The 19,920-nt window shown below is 45.0% G+C and overlaps 1 protein-coding gene across 1 annotated transcript in view; it reads right to left on the bottom strand.

Moving 5' to 3' along the window:
* LOC309811229 (protein FAM170A-like) overlaps positions 1-19,497 on the bottom strand; it is a gene marked incomplete at both ends in the record, with an annotated part of 272,245 nt that extends 252,748 nt beyond the window's left edge. Inside the window, 2 exons of the mRNA XM_082633815.1 lie at positions 15,608-16,122; positions 19,428-19,497. Of these exons, the coding sequence (XP_082489941.1) occupies positions 15,608-16,122; positions 19,428-19,497 (585 nt within the window). The remainder of the gene's footprint in view (positions 1-15,607; positions 16,123-19,427) is intronic.
* Positions 19,498-19,920: the final 423 nt, after the last annotated feature.

The following is a 19,920-nucleotide window of genomic DNA, read 5'->3' as shown; positions in this document are numbered from 1 at the left end:
AGCTGGGGTTGGGACCCAGGCAGTTTGAGTCCAGCAGCTGAGTTTGCTAATCCCTTTGGTATATTCTCTTTGAGCATAGGGTACTGGCTAGAATCATATCATGAAAGGAGGTCGGGACTTAATTGTGGGGACCTTGAGAGCAAGGTTTAGGCAATTTTATGAGTTTTTAAGATAGTTTTCTCAACTGGGTCATTTATTTTATTTCAAATAATATGTATATCATAGAAGTAGCATAATCATTATGGAAAAATGCAGATATATACATAAAGAAAAATTTTAATTATCTGTAACTTCAGGATGTAAAGATACCAGTTGTTAATGTTTTCGTGCCTTTTTGTCTGGTTACTCTTTGTGTATGTTTCTGTGTAGTGGAGGCTGTTCTTTGTGGGACTGATGTTACACTGCAGGGCTACTCAAATTGTGGTCCACAAACCAGCGGCCTTGGCATCACTTGGATAGAAGTGCCCAGCCTTGAGCCCCATTCGAGACCTTCTGATTTATAATTTCTGCGTAGGGGGTCCAGGAGGCTGCGTTCCAACAAGATCCCGCAGTAATTCACATGCACGTGAAAATTCGAGAAGCTCAAGAGAGGGTCTTTTCTGGAAACTGAGGCCGAGGAAATCGACCCTGCTGGATGTCACAGATAAAACTGAGCTGGATTCACCAAAGGCCTACTTAGTCCAATGATTTTATTCCCCCACTAATTATTGTCAACTGTCAGGGCCCCTTTCAGAATCCTGAATTGAGCAGAAGACAGCTAGCAAGTGTAGAGTCAAAATGGAGGTCGTTAGAAGTTGTGACGATATCTCTCTCCCAAGCTTTGGGGAGTGGAATCATTGCCATCTTTTGTACTAGATCGAACCCGGGCCCCCTGCATTGGGAATGTGGAGTCTTATCCACTGCACCACCAGGGAAGTCTCCCATTTATTTCTTAAACTTTCCTATATTTATAATGATATAATTGCAATTCAGATTCCTGTCTTTTTTTCATTTGAATTAGGTATGGACTGTCAAACTATCTTTTACTGTTGTTGCAGAATCCTGGCTTTTATTAGTTCTCTTTACCTCTGTGCATAATTGTCAAAAGGGTACTTCCTGTTTAAAAAGAAACTTAACGTCTTTTTATACCTTTTGTAAAAAGTTGTCCATGTCAATTTAAATATTATTGTTGCAGTCACAAAATCTTTAGGAAGACAAGCAGAGATTTTCGGAAGTCTATAAAGACTCTCACATAACAGGGCAACAACGTAGGACCTCCACATGTCTGACAGTCTTCTGTTGGTAGAAATCACATCTCTAAGGATACTTTCTAACTAAAATATCATCTGCTTTACCGCAGTTGCTAAGAAATAAGAAACCCTGACAGTGGTGTTCTCAGAGCTTCCTACCTTATGACGATCTCACGAGGTGGATGCCCGTGTTCTCCCCTACTGGCAGAGGACAGAACTGAGGCGAAGAGATGTGAATAACTTGCCCAGGGTGACACTGCTCGTGAATGGCGTAGCCTGATCAGAGCCCATGCATATTGACTCCAAAACCTACTCTGACTTACATGGTCTCTGTTTACACCATACCCAGAATAAGAATGACCCCTGTGGAAGCTGCAGGCACACTGTGAGGGGGCCACTGTGTATGGATGGGCAGGTCATTCCTCACACAGCCACTGAGGGGGTTCACGGGGGCATCTGGTATCTGCGTGGGGCTCTGCTCATCAAGCATAGTCAGCTGTAGCCACCCCGAGGACTGGGAGCCTTGGTAATTCACAATGAGCACCACGTGGGTTAGTGACTTCTTTTTCTTTAAACCAGTTTCCAGTTTGACTTCTTCTTTCCCTGTCTGTCTTGCTAGGACTCTGCACTGCCCCAGAAGGAGAGAGAAAATGAGCACATTCCAGGTGAGTAGAGCTTGCCTTTCTTGCTGTTAAAAACGCCATTTTTGTACTCAGGTTGGACACAGGTTTTCCTCCTTTTTTCTTTTTCTTTTTTTTTTTTGATTGGAGTATAGTTGATTTACAATGTATTAATTTCAGGTGTACAGCAAAGTGATTCAGTTATACATATATATACATATATTTTCAGATTCTTTTCCCTTATAGGTTATTACGAAATATTGGGTATAGTTCCATATGGGTTTTCTCTTTCAAGGAGAGTCTAAGCATATGAGGACCTGAGTGTGCCATGTGTGCTTTTTTTTAAAATTCCTGTTAAATTTAATTGGTTTCGGTTTTAATTTGTTTTATTTCATCATTTTTTTATTTTACAAGTAAAAGAAAAATTAAGGGAAATGAAGGACATCTTCCAGTCTACTGCTTAACTGCTTACAAATTAGCTGCTTTTATATTTCTGTAATCTCTCCATCATATGTATTCATGGATGTGTATTTGTATTTATAACATAGATACAGTTTTAAATTGTTTTTTTCATTTAATACTAGCTAACATTCACTTTTAATTGTTTTATCATGTTCCTGCAAACTTATGCACCTATTTTTATTTTTTTTTCTGGTACGCGGGCTTCTCACTGTTGTGGCCTCTCCCGTTGCGGGGCACAGGCTCCGGACGCCCAGGCTCAGCGGCCATGGCTCACGGGCCCAGCTGCTCCACGGCATGTGGGATCTTCCCGGACCGGGGCACGAACCCGTGTCCCCTGCATCGGCAGGCGGACTCTCAACCACTGCGCCACCAGGGGAGCCCTGCACCTATTTTTTAAACTATTCTTCATTCACAGACATTTAGTTTAAAGACTTCTCCTGTTTTAGGAGCACTACAGTGACGGTGTTCCTGATTTAACCTGTTTCTCAAAATATCTGTTCTGAAGCATATTGCCCCTTTTTGCCCTTAACATAGTAGGTTTAGGTATTCAGAATTTAAGAGGTATGTTTTACATGTGGTGCCTTGGATGTTTTTTGGTAGAATATCCAAATACGGCAGAGCACAGCAGGATCAAACTGCTGCTTCACGCAGAAAAAATCATGTATTGTTAGAAGTTTTCTCTCGACCAGAGTTAGATTCAGTCTTCCCCATGCTTGAGTCAGACCCTTTGTGTATTTTATTTACTGGTTTGTTTCTTTTTCCATCTTATATTTTTTTCTAATCAGAGTAATACATGACCTTAGTTGAAAAAGTCCAGTGGTACTTAAAGCACTTGTCACTGCATAGACAGCTCAGAACAACTGTATAAAGAGGTGCTTGGTTTCATCTTTGTTTTAAATATAAAGAATCGGGGTTGTGAAAAAAGGAGGAACCAACTCAGACTCACCCAGAAAACCAAGGGTCTGGAGTCAGAGTATTGCATTCAAGCGAAAGACAGGAACGGGGAAAGAGAGAGTTTTCATTCAGAGACCTGGCATGGCCTTTTGGTTAGTTTCCACATATAACACTCCTTCTCAGCTGGTTCCCACCTCAGTGAGAAAGCAGGTGCCATCAAATACTGCCAGGACTAAATTGGTAACTGTTTCTGGGGCACTTGGCAATAATAATTAAAGAGTGAAAGCTTTTTAGTTCAGGATCCAGTGGTTAGAATTCTAGGGAGTTTACTTATGAGTTGTCTGAGAGCCCCAGGTAAATACACAAAGCTTTCTCTTTCATAGCTGCATGTCCGGTGAGGCTGAGGAAAGTCAGTGTGTGGCATTGGCAGGATGGAAGGAGGGGGTGCTGGGAAGTCTGCACACCTCACAGGAGCCGGAGCAACTTCCCATCCTCCTCGTCTCCTCGGGGCTGCCCCTCTTCCACTGGCCACTGGGTATAAGACTGAGGTGGTGTTGTTTGTCGTAGGAGGCGGTGACCTTCAAGGACGTGGCCGTGGCCTTCACAGAGGAGGAGCTGGGGCTGCTGGACTCGGCCCAGAGGAAGCTGTACCAGGATGTGATGGTGGAAAACTTCCGGAACCTGGTCTCAGTGGGTGAGGACAGCCTTTCTCTGCGAGTGTCTTTGTGACCTTGGTGTTTCAAGGCTTTGGGCCTCTTGAGGTGGTTCCCTGAGTTTGGGGACCAGACTTTTGCAATTCCTGTGGGACACGAGAGGATGTCTCTGGTCTTTCCAAACAGTGTGTTTCAGGTCCTTTTCAATTATTTTGTAAAAGAACTGTAAATCGACAGTATCTTGCTGTACCTTGTGTATTCTTCTTCAGATTTCCCTCCCCGCCATTAGTGGATCATAAAGCCAATTTATTGAGCCCTACGTGTGATTTTTTAATGAAATAAAATAGTATAGAAAATATCAGAGTTTCTTAGGAAGAGTACAACACATTGCAGCAGAAACTCTGGGCGATGGCATGAGTGGTGTGAGAGCCAGTGGGAACAGATTTCATGAAAGGAGACATTGGTTAGATATAGGTCATTCAAGCTTCGTTTTAGTAATGTATACTTTTCTACCTGTGTATCTAGGTTGTGAAATAAATGCTGTTTCTTCAGTGGGTCGTGATACAAAGTTTGAAAAACACAGCTTTCAATACCTTGAATATGCAGTTGGAACTCAAATTTCTAGTAAACTTTCGCTCTAGCCCGTTCATGTGAACTTGTGACTTTGCATGTTCTCATTCTTCAAACGAGATACAAAACATATAGAAAGAGAAGAGAGGCTTTGGTTGATGAATTCAGCAACCCAGATAGAAATTTAGGTGAGAACCAAGCAGCCGTGAGTTCCTGTGGTTAGCTCTCTCTCTGTTTTGCTTCTCACCAGCCCTGTGCTGTCCATCACCTGGTCCCAGTTGGAAATCTCTTTCCAGGATTATTGCATAGTCTTTGTACTGGTCACCAGTTGCCACCCTTCTCCTCCCACAGTTTGTTCTTTAGGTGGCAAAGTGATCTTTTGTAACTTTAAGTCAGGTTATGTTCTTGTTTCAAAATTCTCTTGTGGCTTCTTTTACTTAGAATAAAAACCACTTAAAGTGGCTTCTAGAGCTTTCTGTGGGCTGCTGTTCGTTCTCCACCACCTCCCTGAATACACCACCTCTCCTCCCTCTTACCCTATCTTTTCCAGACCTGCAAAGGATGCTTCTGCCACAGAGCCTTTTCCTGGTCCTTCTCTCTGCCTGGAATACTCTTTCACCTGTAATCTTTTAGGCCTCTACTTCTTTCAGTCAGTCACCTTAAAGATGAGGAGGTGGCTGTCCTCTGACCACCCTATGGAAAATACAGTCCTCTCTTTCTTACTCTCTCTGCCCTGCCTTGTTTTGTCTCTAAGCGTTTCACTCATGTACATTTTGTTCACCTGTTTCTCACCTCTCTGTCTTCCACTGGAGGGTAATCCAGGAGTGCAGGAGGAATTCGGGCTGTTATATGTTTATTGCTCACTAGCCTCAGTGCTTAGCATAGTCTTGGTACATGACAGGAACTCTTAAATATTTCTTGAATAAACGAATGAGTTAATGGATAGAGAAATTAGCCTTCCATGAAAATAGCTAGTAGGCGGTGAACAAATCCGAGTGAATAAGGGATATTGCTAAATGTTTTTTTGTCTTCAAATGAATTCCTAGCCTAATTCTAACTTCTCAGGTGCCCATGATGTGTGTATGTGTGTGTTTGCCTTTCTGTACAAGTTGGCCCTCATCAACTTGCACAAAAAATATGTATAGAACCTGTAATTATAACCAAACTGAGTAAAATGCTTTCCCTGTGACTTTCCTTGAGCTCTCAGTAGCAGATCAAATTCATTTGGGGAGGAAATAGTGTTTTGAATGAGGATTCTTATGTCTACTTCTTAGGTAACCCTCCCATAGAAGGAAAGAAATTTCTATTTCCTTATCCCTTATACCAGGGGAGAACAGGTCTCAGAAAACAGCCAGCTGGTGAGTTAGCCTTTCCCTTAAAAGATTTGCCCCGCTGCGTCCCATTTGCCTCCTCCAAAGCCCACCTCACTAATAAGAAATCGATCTTTGTTAGCTCTACAAACATTTTGTGTGTGTGTGTGTGTGCATTTGTATGTACCTTGTAGAAGGCATTTTAGATAATGTCACCTTGAGTGCTTTGATCATTCTTTAATAGTTTCTAGTCTGTTTCTTCTCAATACTTATCACAGGCTATGGAATTTATTCCCAGCTCACTCATAAAGCCCATTCTTCACTTTGGAACTCATTCTTGTTAAAGACCAATGTATCTGTGTCCAAAAATTTTCCATGCTGTTTTTAAAGAGACAGCATTCTTCCCTAGCCTCTAAATTTTGACTCCTGCTTGGCAGAGGGAGTGGAGGAACATAGTAGGCAGCACAAATGCCTGAGAAGGATCCAGTGCATAGGTCTTCATGCTCTTTTTTAACCCCACTGATTCTTAGACCCTTTTTTAAAATTAATTAATTGTTGGTTGCATTGGGTCTTCGTTGCTGCATATGGGCTTTTCTCTAGTTGTGGTGAGTGGGAGCAGCTCTTGGTTGTGGTGCGCAGGCTTCTCATTGCAGTGGCTTCTCTTGTTTCAGAGCACGGTCTCTAGGAACGTGGGCTTCAGTAGTTGTGGCACGTGGGCTCAGTAGTTGTGGCTCACGGGCTTAGTTGCTCTGCGGCATGTGGGATCTTCCCGGACCAGGGCTCGAACCTGTGTCCCCTGCACTGGCAGGCAGATTATTAACCACTGTGCCACCGGGGCAGTCCCGGTTTTTAGCCCCTTTCATATCCTCCTCAGCACTAACCCCCTTGGTGTGCTGCCGCCTCGGGTGCAGCCTTTCAACTTAAGCAAAACTGTACTTTCCAGTCCTTTTCCTGTATCTGATACCTGACTTGTAAAAGCTGTTTCGCTTCTCTGACTTGGTTCAAACTTAACCTGGGATTCAGAATTGTAGAGAATCCTAGAAATCAAACTGAGTTCACCTGTGCATGCATTTCTTGAGCCCTGACTAACTGCTAGGCACTGTTAAAGCTGTGAGCACAGCAAAATGCTTGTCTTTATTGATACTGTGTTATGGTAGGAATGACATGTAATTTTTGAAAGATGATTTAAATAGTATGTCAGAGTAGTCATTTGGTTTTAAATGGGTTTCATTAATGCTAAGTATTTGGGAGTTTAACAGACCATCTCTTGGTTTCTGTTAGTATATAAACCAGAGAACTTCATTTGTCGTGCGAAAGATAAGCTGAACCATCCTGAGGCTCATTAAAGTCTCACACTGTGTCTTAAGTGTAAAATCTTGAATCTTTGAACAAAGCTTTCACGTGTCCACATCTCTGAATTCTCTGTCCTTCTAGAAGAAAACAATCAAAGTGAGTTGAGGGCCGTTCAAGACAGAGGATCACGTGAAGAGCTTGCCTGCTGGCAAATCTGGCAACAAATTGCAAATGACTTAACCAGATGCCAAGACTCCATGATAAATAGTTGTCAGTTCCACAAACAAGGTGATTCCCCCTGCCAGATTGGGGCAGGACTCTATTCAAATTTCTGAAGGTGAGAACCGTATATGAAATGATAAAGCAGGTGATCCCAGTAGTACTGGAAATGCAAGGCTTGCAACTTTGAGAGCCCAGGATTCTTGGAGGAAAACTTCATTGGCTGAGTCACAGAATGATCAGAATAGACACCAGCAAATTTCCATGAAAAATAAACTGTGTCAGTGTAAAGAGGATGTTGACACCATCAGTTGGATTTCACACCACCTTGATGCTCATGGAGTACACAAGGGTCAAAAATCTTACGGCTACAGTGATTATAGAAAAGATAGCACGAGGGTTTCAACACTGGATCTGAATAGCATGATTCACACAGGACAAAAACCTTACCAGTGTAATGAACGTAAAGAAACCTTCACCGACCTCTCCACCTTTGATCTTCACCAGCAATTGCACTCAAAAGAGAAGTCTCATACGTGCAGTGAGTGTGGAAAAGGCTTCCGTTACAGCTCGGTTCTTCATATTCATCAGAGAGTTCACGCGGGAGGAAAACATAGTGAGTGTGATGAGTGTGGCAAGGAGTTCAGTCAGAGCTCACAGCTGCAGACTCCTCAGAAAGTCCACACTGTAGAGAAACCATTCAAATGTGGGGAATGTGGGAAAGGCTTCAGCCGTAGGTCAGCACTTACCTATTCATTGTAAAGTCCACACGGGAGAGAAACCTTATAATTGTGAGGAGTGTGGGAGGGCCTTCAGTCAGGCCTCTCACCTTCAGGACCATCAGAGAGTCCACACTGGGGAGAAACCATTCAAATGTGACACATGTGATAAGAGCTTCAGTCGGAATTCACACCTTCAGTCCCATCAGAGAGTCCATACGGGAGAGAAACCGTACAAATGTGAGGAGTGTGGGAAGGGCTTCATTTCTAGCTCAAATCTATACATTCATCAGAGGGTCCACACAGGAGAAAAACCCTACAAATGTGAGGAATGTGGGAAAGGCTTTAGTCGGCCTTCAAGTCTTCAGGCCCATCAGGGAGTCCACACTGGAGAGAAATCATACATACGTAATGTGTGTGGTAAAGGCTTTACTCTGAGTTCAAACCTTCAGGCACATCAAAGAGTCCATACAGGAGAGAAACCATACACATGTAATGAGTGTGGGAAGAGCTTCAGGAGGAACTCCCATTATCAAGTTCATCTGGTTGTCCACACAGGGGAGAAGCCCTATAAATGTGAGGTATGTGGGAAGGGCTTCCGTCAGAGTTCATATCTTCAAATCCATCAGAAGGCCCACAGTGTAGAGAAACCTTACAAGTGTGAGGAGTGTGGGCAGGGCTTCAATCAGAGTTCACGACTTCAGATCCACCAGCTGATCCATACCGGTGAGAAACCATACAAATGTGAAGAGTGTGGGAAGGGATTCAGTCGTAGAGCAGATCTTAAAATTCATTGCAGAATCCACACCGGAGAGAAACCGTATAATTGTGAGGAGTGTGGGAAAGTCTTCAGGCAGGCCTCAAATCTTCTGGCCCATGAGAGAGTCCACAGCAGAGAAAAACCATTCAAATGTGAAGAGTGTGGGAAGAGCTTTGGTCGGAGTTCACACCTTCAAGCCCATCAAAAAGTCCACACTGGAGAAAAGCCATACAAATGTGAGGAGTGTGGGAAGGGCTTCAAGTGGAGCCTGAACCTCGACATGCATCAGAGGGTCCACACAGGAGAGAAACCATATAAGTGTGGGGAGTGTGGGAAGCACTTCATTCAGGCCTCAAGTCTTCAGCTTCATCAAAGCGTCCACACTGGAGAGAAGCCGTACAGATGTGACAGATGCAGTAAGGTCTTCAGTCGGCCTTCACAGCTACAGTCTCATCAAAGAGTGCACACAGGGGAGAAGCCTTACAAGTGTGAGACCTGTGGTAAGAGCTTCAGTTGGCGCTCCAGTCTAACAGTTCATCACAGAATCCATGCTGCTGATAAATCCTATAAAAGTGAGAGGAGTGGTAAGACCATCAGAGAGCCCACACACGAGAAAAGTTCCATAAAATGATTAAAACAAAAACAAAAACAACTCAGGTGTCATGTGAATTCTTCCAGTCATCAAGTTCAAAAGAAAAAAAAATCATTTGTTTCATTAAAGTCGGTGTTTCAGCCATAGCTCAACATGTCCCAGTAGTCAGGAGGCCACACGGCAGAGAACTCTGGTAAATGGTGTAGTAAGTTGGAACTTTGACCTCTATTAAATATTAGGGGAGAAGCCTTAGTGTGAGTTTTAGCAGGCCTTGTACAAAAGTATGATGAACATGCCAAAATGTATGCCCATTACAACGTAAATTCCACGAATGCAGCGACGTTTGTTCTGAATCTACAGTCTGAACATTGTCAGCTACTTTGTAGGTGCTCGATATTTGTTCAGTTAATGAATGAGGAAAAACTTTTTGAAAATTATGTTGCAATCCCCTCCAAAATTTCATAAAAATTTGTATTCAGAGCAGTTAACCTAAATCTGGCCTTAAAAGTAATTCAGGGAGACAAAAATTTGAAGTGTTAGAAAACCACTCAGTATTGCAATTTGTAATATTAATGTGGCATCGTCCTGTTATGATGAGCTCCATTTGTCTCCCCCCAGCCTCGCTTCAAGTTGGATCTTATCTTGGACTTTGTCTATCTAATATTCTGTGAATCTTATACAGTACAAATTTAGTTATCTTTTGTGACAGTATAGACTTACTGAAAATGGATTGTTCATCTTGCAATACAGAAAGCATACTGTTGACCCTTTTTTCAGGAATGTCAAGGCAGAGGTTTAAGTGTCAGAAAGAGTTACTAATGACAGTGACAGAGGACAAACATTTCTTAGTAAATGAACTGATCGTTGGTTTCTTATTCACCACATTTCCGTCTAGGTTTTGATGTGATTGTCTCCCAAGGGTTTTAGCATTACTTTCATCAAGACTTCTTAAGTAGAGAAAAGAGGCTGTTTGAAGTAGATTACTTTTGTCAAGTTCTCTATCTCCTTACTCCTCTCTGGCCTGAGATAAAAAGAAAAAAATTATTTGTTGAAATCTGGTAATTTCATCAAACATTTATTCAACGACTGACTTGCACACTTTTTCCTAGCGGTGGATTGAAAAATTGATTTTCAAAGTGAAGTTGCTGAGTACATATCAAAACATAGAACGTGCGTCCCTTTGATATAGAAATCACAGAATAGGACCTTATAATTAGGAAATTCAAATAGAAAAGGTGAGTAGCATGTCAATGTTACTAAATTTTGTAAAAGTGAAATATTCAATAGGAATGTCTTTATATTTTAAGATAGTTATGTAATAACAGGTCTGTTAAAATGATGGCTTAAACTTAATGACAGAAGCATGTAACAGTTTAATGTATTTTAGGTAGGTACATCACATACCTTAATCAAACATGTATGTGTGTGTGTTAATGCATCCTATCATCTGTAAAGGGATATTCACCCTTATGTAAACAGTGGCAAGGTTTTCAGGGATTTTTTCCACATGTAACTTCCATATTTTAAATTTTTCATTGAGCATCAATTTTCCAGTAAAATACTGTTACTTTTATAGTAACATAGGTAGTAAAATAATGTAAAATATAATATTAAAAATTACTAAGAACATATTAATCCCTCACAGTAAGAAATCCTATCATCATGAGGTATACATATATATGGCCAAAATTAAGGAATAGACCTCTAGAAATCAGTTATAAAAAGAAAAAATGTATATGGTTATTCAAAGATACAGAACAGTAGTCAGTGTAAAGGTCTATTTATAATTAATGCATTTGAAGTTTAGGATAAATCCATGCAGCCCAGAATATTCTGTTTTAATTCCAACAGTAGAAATTTACACATCCTAGTTCTCCTCATCAGGCTTCCTTACTGGGTGAATGGATGGATAGCTCGGGGTACCGGCTTGTCCTTTCAAGTGCTTGGTCTGACTGGAGAAGTAGCTGGGTCGTTCCAGACACTATGACACAGAGAACCATTAGCTGTGGGGAAAAAGGAACTTACCCCCAAAAAAACTTTTTAAAATTGTTTACAAAGTAACAGTGATTGGGCAAATCCTGAAGATAGAGAGTGGAAATAGGTAAGTTTTAGAGGTAAAATTTATCAACGATTCCCTAAGGAAAAATGTGCATAGGGAAGAAACCTAGAATGATGGGAACAAGTTGCTAAGGAGGAGGTTTGCATACCATTTCCTACTTCTTAGTCATTTCACTGATGTTTAACACTTACTTGGTTAAAGGGCTTTACTCAGCAAAAGATGTATTTAATGTGAGAGGCAGGTTTCCAAGATTGGTTTCCTAGACCACACCTTCACATGTGTATGTAAAGTCCATGCTACCTCAAATTGCATTGCATTAGATGTCAGAAATCCTAGGGCTTTCTTGTTTGGTTTGGTTTGGTAGATATCAAACCACCAACTCTCAAGGTAATTTGTAGTTTAGTGAGTTAAGTCAAGGGCTGGAAAACTACCTCCTGTGAGCCCAACCTGGCTCATTGCCTTTAAAGCTTTATTGGAACATAAAAGCTCTTTATTGGCCCATCCATTTATTTACCATCTTTGAGTGTTTCCCATTGTGCTGACAGTGTTCAGTGGTTGTGACGAGCACTGATGGCCCACAAAACCTAAAATATTTACTTTCTGGCCCTTGAGAGAAAAAGTCTGTTGATCCCCTGTGGTAAGCCCAAAAGGTTTGTCTCTGTAAGTGAAAGACCACAAGTAGAGCAGAACTTAGACTTGGTTCAGTGAGGATTCCAGAGAGGTTTCCTTTTTGATTCTCATATCTGCCCTTCTGGTTGACCTTGTTCTTTAGTTTGGTTCAAAGACAGTGGTAGCAACTAGGGACTACCTGTTTCTTTCTTCACATTCAGTGAAAGAGCTGCTCTTCCATTCTTAGTGTTGAGTAGTTCACAACTCACTCCCAGTGCATGGCTTCCTCTAACCTTGACTCCCACCTATGCTAAAGACTAAATCTTTAGCTTTGTATCCAGTTCCATTGGCCTTTGTAGGGCCTTCAGTTTCAACTCCCAGTTGATAGCTTGAGCTCGAAATCTGTTTTTACCGTTGGGGATTTTCTGTCTTAGCTTTGAGCTTGGCTACATAGCAACACTTTGGGGGACTTGTTATAATCAGCATTTCTATCTTTCTTTCCTTCCTTTTTATTTATTTATTTTTTTAAGGGGATCCAAAGTCAAATTCAGTCAGTGGCTGAATGACAACACATTGATTCACAACCTTGTAGATTCTCTTATGTCCTAGGGCATCAGTGGGAAGGAGTAGAATCCTAGAAATTTGAGGTGGAAATACATGGGCAGATTCCAACAAAGCTGAGGCCTGTGACCTCTGACCTGTGACCTCTTAGTTGAGCCTGCTGTGCTATTAGAAGGAAGTCTGCCTCTACTCTGAGATAGTTTCCTTGCAGGGGTCTGTGGATCCTCAAGACTTGCCTCCACTACCTCTCGTTTTTCCAGACCTAGTAATCAGACTAGAGTCCTTGAAATGGGGACGGGAGCAGGGAAGGGGTGGGTACCCACCGGGTATAAAGGATGACCATGAGGAGACACTCTCTGCTAAAATAAGGAATTGTATAATTTATATCAATAGAAACCTGAGAAATAATGTGTGTGGATTTTGTAGGTATTGAAGCAGGTGGGAGTAATGTAATATTGGGTTAGGCTGGATTTGTTGATACGAGTGCATTCAACACCCATTCCAGACTCAGCGTGTTAGCTTGGCTACCTGGGAATGCCTTCAACAGTTTGCTCAAATGACTGACACCTGTACCCAAAGTTAGCGTGTGCTAAAGTCAAAATGCTAAGTATGTTGTAGCAAAATTTCTTGACGTTGGCATGACTGACATTTTGAACTGGATAGCTCTTTGTTGTTGGGAGCTGTCCTGTGCAATGTAAGATGGGCCAGTGGCACATACTCTTCCCTGCCACCCTAGTTGTAACAGTAAAAAGTGCCTTGAGGGCTTCCCTGGTGGCGCAGTGATGGAGAGTCCGCCTGCCGATGCAGGGGACACGGGTTTGTGCCCCGGTCCGGGAAGATCCCACATGCCGCGGGGCAGCTGGGCCCGTGAGCCATGGCCGCTGAGCCTGCGCGTCCGGAGCCTGTGCTCCGCAACGGGAGAGACCACAACAGTGAGAGGCCCACATACCAAAAAAAAAAAAAAAGTGCCTTGATACATCCGTGTGCACCAGCCACGTGGGGCTCATTCATAACACAGCTCCTTAAAGAAAAAAGTCTCAAGGGGCATCCCTGGTGGCGCAGTGGTTGAGAGTCCGCCTGCCGATGCAGGGGACATGGGTCCGTGCCAGGGCCCGGGAAGATCCCACATGCCGTGGAGCAGCTAGGCCCGTGAGCCACGGCCACTGAGCCTGTGCGTCCGGAGCTTGTGCTCCACAACAGGAGAGGCCACAACAGTGAGAGGCCCGCGTACCACAAAAAAAAAAAAAAATGTCTCAAGACACTGCCACATATTTCCTGGGAGGGGGGACCAAAAGTGTCCCCAGCTGAGAACCACCACTGTAGAAGGTTTACAAAGGCATAGGACTGCCAGACCACTGGAGTGGATTTATCACATAAGATCTGCTCACCCAAACCCCCTATGTGCCCTGGGAGGGCTCAGAGGACACTTCCTTTGCCAGAGGTTTAAGAAACGTATTGGTGAGGGGAGCGTTAGCAGTCTTGGAATGCTCTGTAGCTGCTCTTCTCTGCAGGCCAGGAATGAGAGGGAAACTATGTCATCATAATGGGCTCCCTAAATTCAGTGAGGCTAATGGGATCGTGGGGCATCATGGGTCAATTGGAAACACTTCATTGGCAGAGATAAAGTGAGCGTGTTTTTCACAATGAACAGCAAAATGAAAGGGCTCATTAGAATGCTTTGATACACAGAGATTTTTTATATTTGCTCATGTGCTATCTCTAGGGCTGAAATAAATGGGAAGTCTACTAATACCCTACTTGATTTGAATCAGGAGAAAAGCTCTAGGTCTGATGAACATGTCTGACCAGAATCAACATGGGAGTTGTGCTCCCTCAGCCAATTCGATAACATGAGTCAGTTCCCATTTCCAGAGCATCTTGAATGAAGGGCAGACCGTGTCCCCTTGAGGGAGGATATACCCTGGTTTACTACCAACTATCCCGAGGGTGCTTTCTTCTCCCTGGAAGGGATAAAACAACTGAGGTAGAACAGGAAGAGACAAGAAGCACTCCAAGCTCTGCTGGTCAGGGTTACCCTCCAGTGTTGCCTTAATGCTCAGAGCCACACACACCACAGTGAGCTTGGCTCCAGATCAACTACCACGCAACGAAGGTTCTGGAACACTTCCATATCTCGGGGAACCTCATTTCCACGTGACTCTCTTTCATATTCCCCTTTGTCACAGAAGGCTAGGTCCAGTGGTCCGGGTGAGATCTCAGCTCAGGCCCAAGGCTCTCAGACCTCAAAGTTCTGGTCCTGCAAGGGCCCCTGTCCTCTCTTCAGACCACTCCTGGCTCTCTCTCCCGACAAGGAGCTGCTGGTGGTAGGTCCTCTAAGAGTTGAGTTCCATCGTGCAGACCCTGAGAAAACTCCTAGGAAAAGGCTCCACCTTCTTGTTTAAGTCAACAGAGCTCAATTCCTTTGGAAGTGCTGGGTGTGTCCCAAGTTGATGCAACTTCAGAGCCATTAGGTCAACCAGCACATGTGTGCAGCTCCTTCCCTTAGACTCCTCTGGGCCCTCGTGACATAGGCTCAGAAGACTGCCAGCCTCAAGCCTTACCTCTTCCAAGACCACACCGTCTCCAGGATCTTCTGTCCCATGAATCTCAGTTGCTATGTTGAAATCAAAAGAGAGGAAAGAGGCCTTCCCTGGTGGCGCAGTGGTTGCGAGTCCGCCTGCCGATGCAGGGGACGCGGGTTCGTGCCCCGGTCTGGGAGGATCCCACATGCCGCGGAGCGGCTGGGCCCGTGAGCCATGGCCGCTGAGCCTGCGCATCCGGAGCCTGTGCTCCGCAACGGGAGAGGCCACAGCAGTGAGAAGCCCGCGTACCGCAAAAAAAAAAAAAAAAAAAAAAAAAAAAGAGAGGAAAGAGCCGGCCTATGGGGTCTCTATGGGCTGGGGCCTTCTTGCTTCTCTTCCTCCTCCTCCTCGTCCTCCTCGTCCTCCTTGTCCTCCTCCTCGGGGTGATTTCGGATTCCACATTGCCCATCCACTGGGCCATGTTGAGATGAAAGATACGGCAGCTGAAGCCCTCCAGGACGCCGCCCTTCACGTGCTGCTGGAGGACCTCCAAGGTGGGGAAGACCCGGCAGCAGGCCATGCACCTGAAGCCGGTCTCCATGGTCACCATCCAGTCCGGTGTCTTGGCCCTGGGTGTCTCCTCGACGGCAGGTGACCCTGATGGGCTGCCTGGCTCTGCCGTTTCCTCATACTCTTTCTCCTCCCCAGTGGGCTCACTGTCAGACAGGAGGTTTTCGGTGGACACATCAGAGGGGTAAGTGCCTACTGTGCACGCATCCTCAGGAAGGGTCACTTCTATCCTCAGCTGCTTTTCAGGCAACTCCAAGGGTTTGTTTGTCTTCCAGGAGACAGCTACACCCTTGTTCACTTGTACCTGCATGTAGTATATTTTCATGCCCCTTTCCTCTTTGTCTGTGTGCAGATCGTTCTTACAGGGTGAAGAGAGTGAGGAGGAGACACAGTGTGATGGGGGAGCGGTCTCCCCTTTTTCCTGAACCTGGGCTAGGGGTGCGGTAGGCTGGGCAGTGTCTCGATGTGATCTCCGGATTCCTGAAAAAGGAAATTAAAAACATAATAACATGCATGGGCCATGCCAGAAGCTGAGGGAGAAGGTGTGGTAGACGAGAGTGGGACATTTGCATGACGTAGCTATGTCGTGAGCTTGGTGTCTGTTGGCCGTTGTAGGCAGTGGTGTATCTGGTGTCATCTGTGGGCTTTTTTCTGCGTGTTGGGGGATACTGGAGCGGTGTCTGTACACACGGGTGTGGAGTACAGTGGTGAGGACTGTGGTATGTGAGGGATGCGGATGGATGCGTGTATGACGAGGAGTGTGAGTTTGGGAATATCGGTGGTGCATTCCTTGTGGAATGGGGCGATGGTGCAGGAGGAGAGTACTGTGGATCACGTGCTTGGGGTTCATGTGTGCACTGAGAAGGGCTGTGCCTGGAGGGCGCATGTGTGTGTGAGCTGTGTGGACCTGAGCTGGATGGTGCTGCTCTCAGGCTGCAGGACTATGATGCAGAACTCTGTCCTTCTCTGGAAGCAAAGGCAAAGAGAAACCCTACATTTTCCTCTGAAGATGCTTAATCTGGTCCCTCTTCCCTCCACCTCAAGTCCAGACATTTCCGGCCCCTGCTCCTTGACTTCCCCACCATGGTAGTACCAGGATTCACACCCGCCCCCCACCACTGACTCAGCTGGGATCCACGCCCTCATAACAGCTCAGCCATCCTGCCCAGGCTCCTCCACAGAGCCCTCATCACCTCTGATGACCCTGGGATTCCTCTCAGCCTCCCTGGGATCTGTGTGCCACCTGCCTCACAGCCAAGCACCCCCTCACCTGAGGAGCCCCGCGCCCTTACCGGCATAGATGAGCTTGCACGGAGAAGAAGCACAGGAGAAGTGTTTAGGTGGAGAGGAGACCTCCCCTGCCCCTTGGCTGCAGCCTTGGTCCACCACAGTGGATCCAAGCCGAGGGGGATCCTCTTGTGACTTCGAGAGTCCTGAGGGAGGAATGAAAGGCTCAGGGTGGGTTCATCAGTCCTCTGTCCACAGATATTTACTGAGTGTGTGACACGTGTCAGGTGCAGTGAATACACACAGTTGAGAGTGTGGTTCCCAGTGGATCCTCCAGGATTTAATTCCAATCAATACTTATTCTCTCACTGTCTAGTTGGTAATGTAGGCCTCGGTGGTGACTGTGAGTGTGTGGGAAGAGTGAGTGATGTGTATCAGTTAAGTCTGTGGTAAGTGTGGGGTTGGCATGGGGAGCACAGTGCAGACGTGTCTATCTGTGTCTGTGGCCTTTGTGTGCATGGTTTCTGTTCACAAGTCAGGAATTCTGGGACATGTAACTTTTCCTCATTACATGGTGTGGCTTGTATTTATGGTGCGTGTTCATTCATTCATTCACCAAGATTCAGTAAGCAGCTACTCCTGTGTATCCGGCACTCTTCCATGGTTGTAGTCTTTGGTAACGCTGCACATTCTAGTAGGGGAAGACACACACTAAACAAAACTACAATAAATATATAATACATCAGCTGGTGGTAAGTATATAAGGGTTGCCAGACTTAGCGAACAAGAATACAAGGCACCCAGTTAAATTTCAGTTTCAGATAAACCCAGAATAATATTTTAGTGTAAGTATTCCGATGCAGTATTTGGCCTGACTTAGTTTTAGTGTACGTATGGCCCATACAATATGTGGGACATACGGATAATGAAAAATTACTTGTTGTTTATCTGGAATTCAAATTGAACTGGATAGCCCATATTTTCTCTGGCAATCCTGACATGGGTTACTGAGACTGTGGTTTATTGTGGTTTGTACAAAGCGGGTCTAGCATTACTCAAGAATGTGTTATAAGTGTGGTGTGTATGACACGTGACTGGTTCTTATAGAGGTATTTAGAGATGGCTGAAGTTAGCTGTGTTGTGCAAGAGTTGAAGAGATACATGTATATTTAGTGTGTGTGTGTGTGTGTGTGTGTCCTATATATATAGTGTGTGTGTCTATATACATATCTCATCTCCAGCGTTTGGTGTTGGAGGAGAGGATTGTGATACAGGTGGGTTGTATGAGAACGTAGTATAGGAGGGATGCGTGTATATACCTCCATGTGCTGTGTGTGGTTTACTAAGGAAGTTATATGTGGGGTGTGTGATATTTTTGCTGTATCAGAGTGTACATGGGTGTATGAGTTACTGTCTCATAAAACACCCCTAACAAGAATTCTGTATACACTGTTACGTACACCGAATGTCAGCCAGGTCCAGGCAGGGTGACAAGAACTTTACCACGCAGACTTTATATCTGGTAAGCACTCTACCCCCATTCATCTCGCTCTTCTCTGCACTACCACACACACACACACACACACACAGACACACACACACACTCACACACCCACACACACAGGAACATAGAGCAAAATATTCTGAATGGTCAGGGGCAGTCATTGCCTTCCCCAGCCTGTCCCAGCCACTGCCTGGAAATCTGCCTGCTGTCTAGAGCTCCATTCCCACGGCCCATCCTACAGTCTCCAGGGCCCTGGGCCTGGTAGGAGCTACTGGGCTCTAATCTGGGGCAGAGGCCTCTAGCTGGAGCTCTGGGGTGACCACCCCACTCCCAGGGCAGGCTACTCGCCTACATTTAATGCACGCAGGCACCACGTGGCCCGTGGCTCTCAGAGCTCCCCGCAGGACCCTGAGGACATTTCTCACCCCCGCTCACGCGGTCTCAGTCTCTGGAAAACCCTTCCCTTCCCTTGATCTCCTTTGGGAAATTCTTCCTGTTGAAGGAATAAATCCTCCTTGCTTTCAATATGACACCATCCCTAGACAAACAATCTTCTTTCAAAGTACATTCCACATGTCAAGATATTTTTCAACAGGGCCTTCAACTCATGGGGCTTCTCTTTCCACTTTGGTAAAAGAGGCCAAGCAACTCATGGGTCTCTCTCAGCATCCTTGCATCCTTCACATCCCCCACCTCATGACCCCAGGGAAAGATCCAAGAGAATAAGAGAGAAATCGGGGTCTGAGAAAAGCTGCACCTCTAGGTCTGTGCAAGCAGGATGCAGCCTGCTGTGAGTCCGACAAAGCTCCAGGCCCGGCTGCCCCAGGAGAGAGTCCTCAGACCAGCGGAGCTGACCTCCCATCTCCCAGGGGGCATCTGGCCTTTCTGTGCCGTCTCACACCACAGGGACCCTCCGGATAGATATGGCAGCATCAGTGAGACAAGGTCTCTCGCTCCCTGCTTCACAGGTGACAAGTTCTCAGTCCCCCGCTTCCTAGAGAAGCTTCAGTTTGGCAGAAACCCATGTGCCCCAGACAAGTTGCCCCCCACATACCTCCTCCGTTCTCAGCAGTTTCCTGGGACTCTTCATTTTCCAGATGTTTCCTCTTTTGTCGCCGTTCCATCGTACCAACTAGAAGTCTCCCTTAGAAGATGCCTCAAGAGATGTCCAACTCCTCCTCTTCCCTACAGGTTGGCCCTTCTTGGCTCTTGGGCAATCCGTTGAAATGATTCTATACAAATAAAAATGGTGAAGTCTCCTAAATGGCTGAAAAACTTGTACCACTTAGTGAACCAACAGTACTGCCTAGTGCTCACCAGGGCTGTTATGTTTGCAAGGTTGCCAGGCACACAGTGGAATTCTGTGACCTCAGTGATGACATCAGAGCATTCGGTGGACCTAGGTTGAGCACAGTGTCTGCAGTAGCACAGGCCCCATTTTCAAGAACAATTCCTTTTTCCCAGCCGAAGCTTTCCCGTGAAAGGGAAAGGTTCATACCATATCTATTATAAATTGTATCATACCATGTCTATTATAAAATTCACAT

Source organism: Mesoplodon mirus (assembly GCF_964341445.2).
Source record: "Mesoplodon mirus genome assembly, chromosome: 10".
In the NCBI taxonomy this organism is placed as follows: Eukaryota; Metazoa; Chordata; class Mammalia; order Artiodactyla; family Ziphiidae; genus Mesoplodon; species Mesoplodon mirus.
Note: the sequence above shows the minus strand (reverse complement) of the source record. Positions and strands in the feature narration are given on the sequence as shown.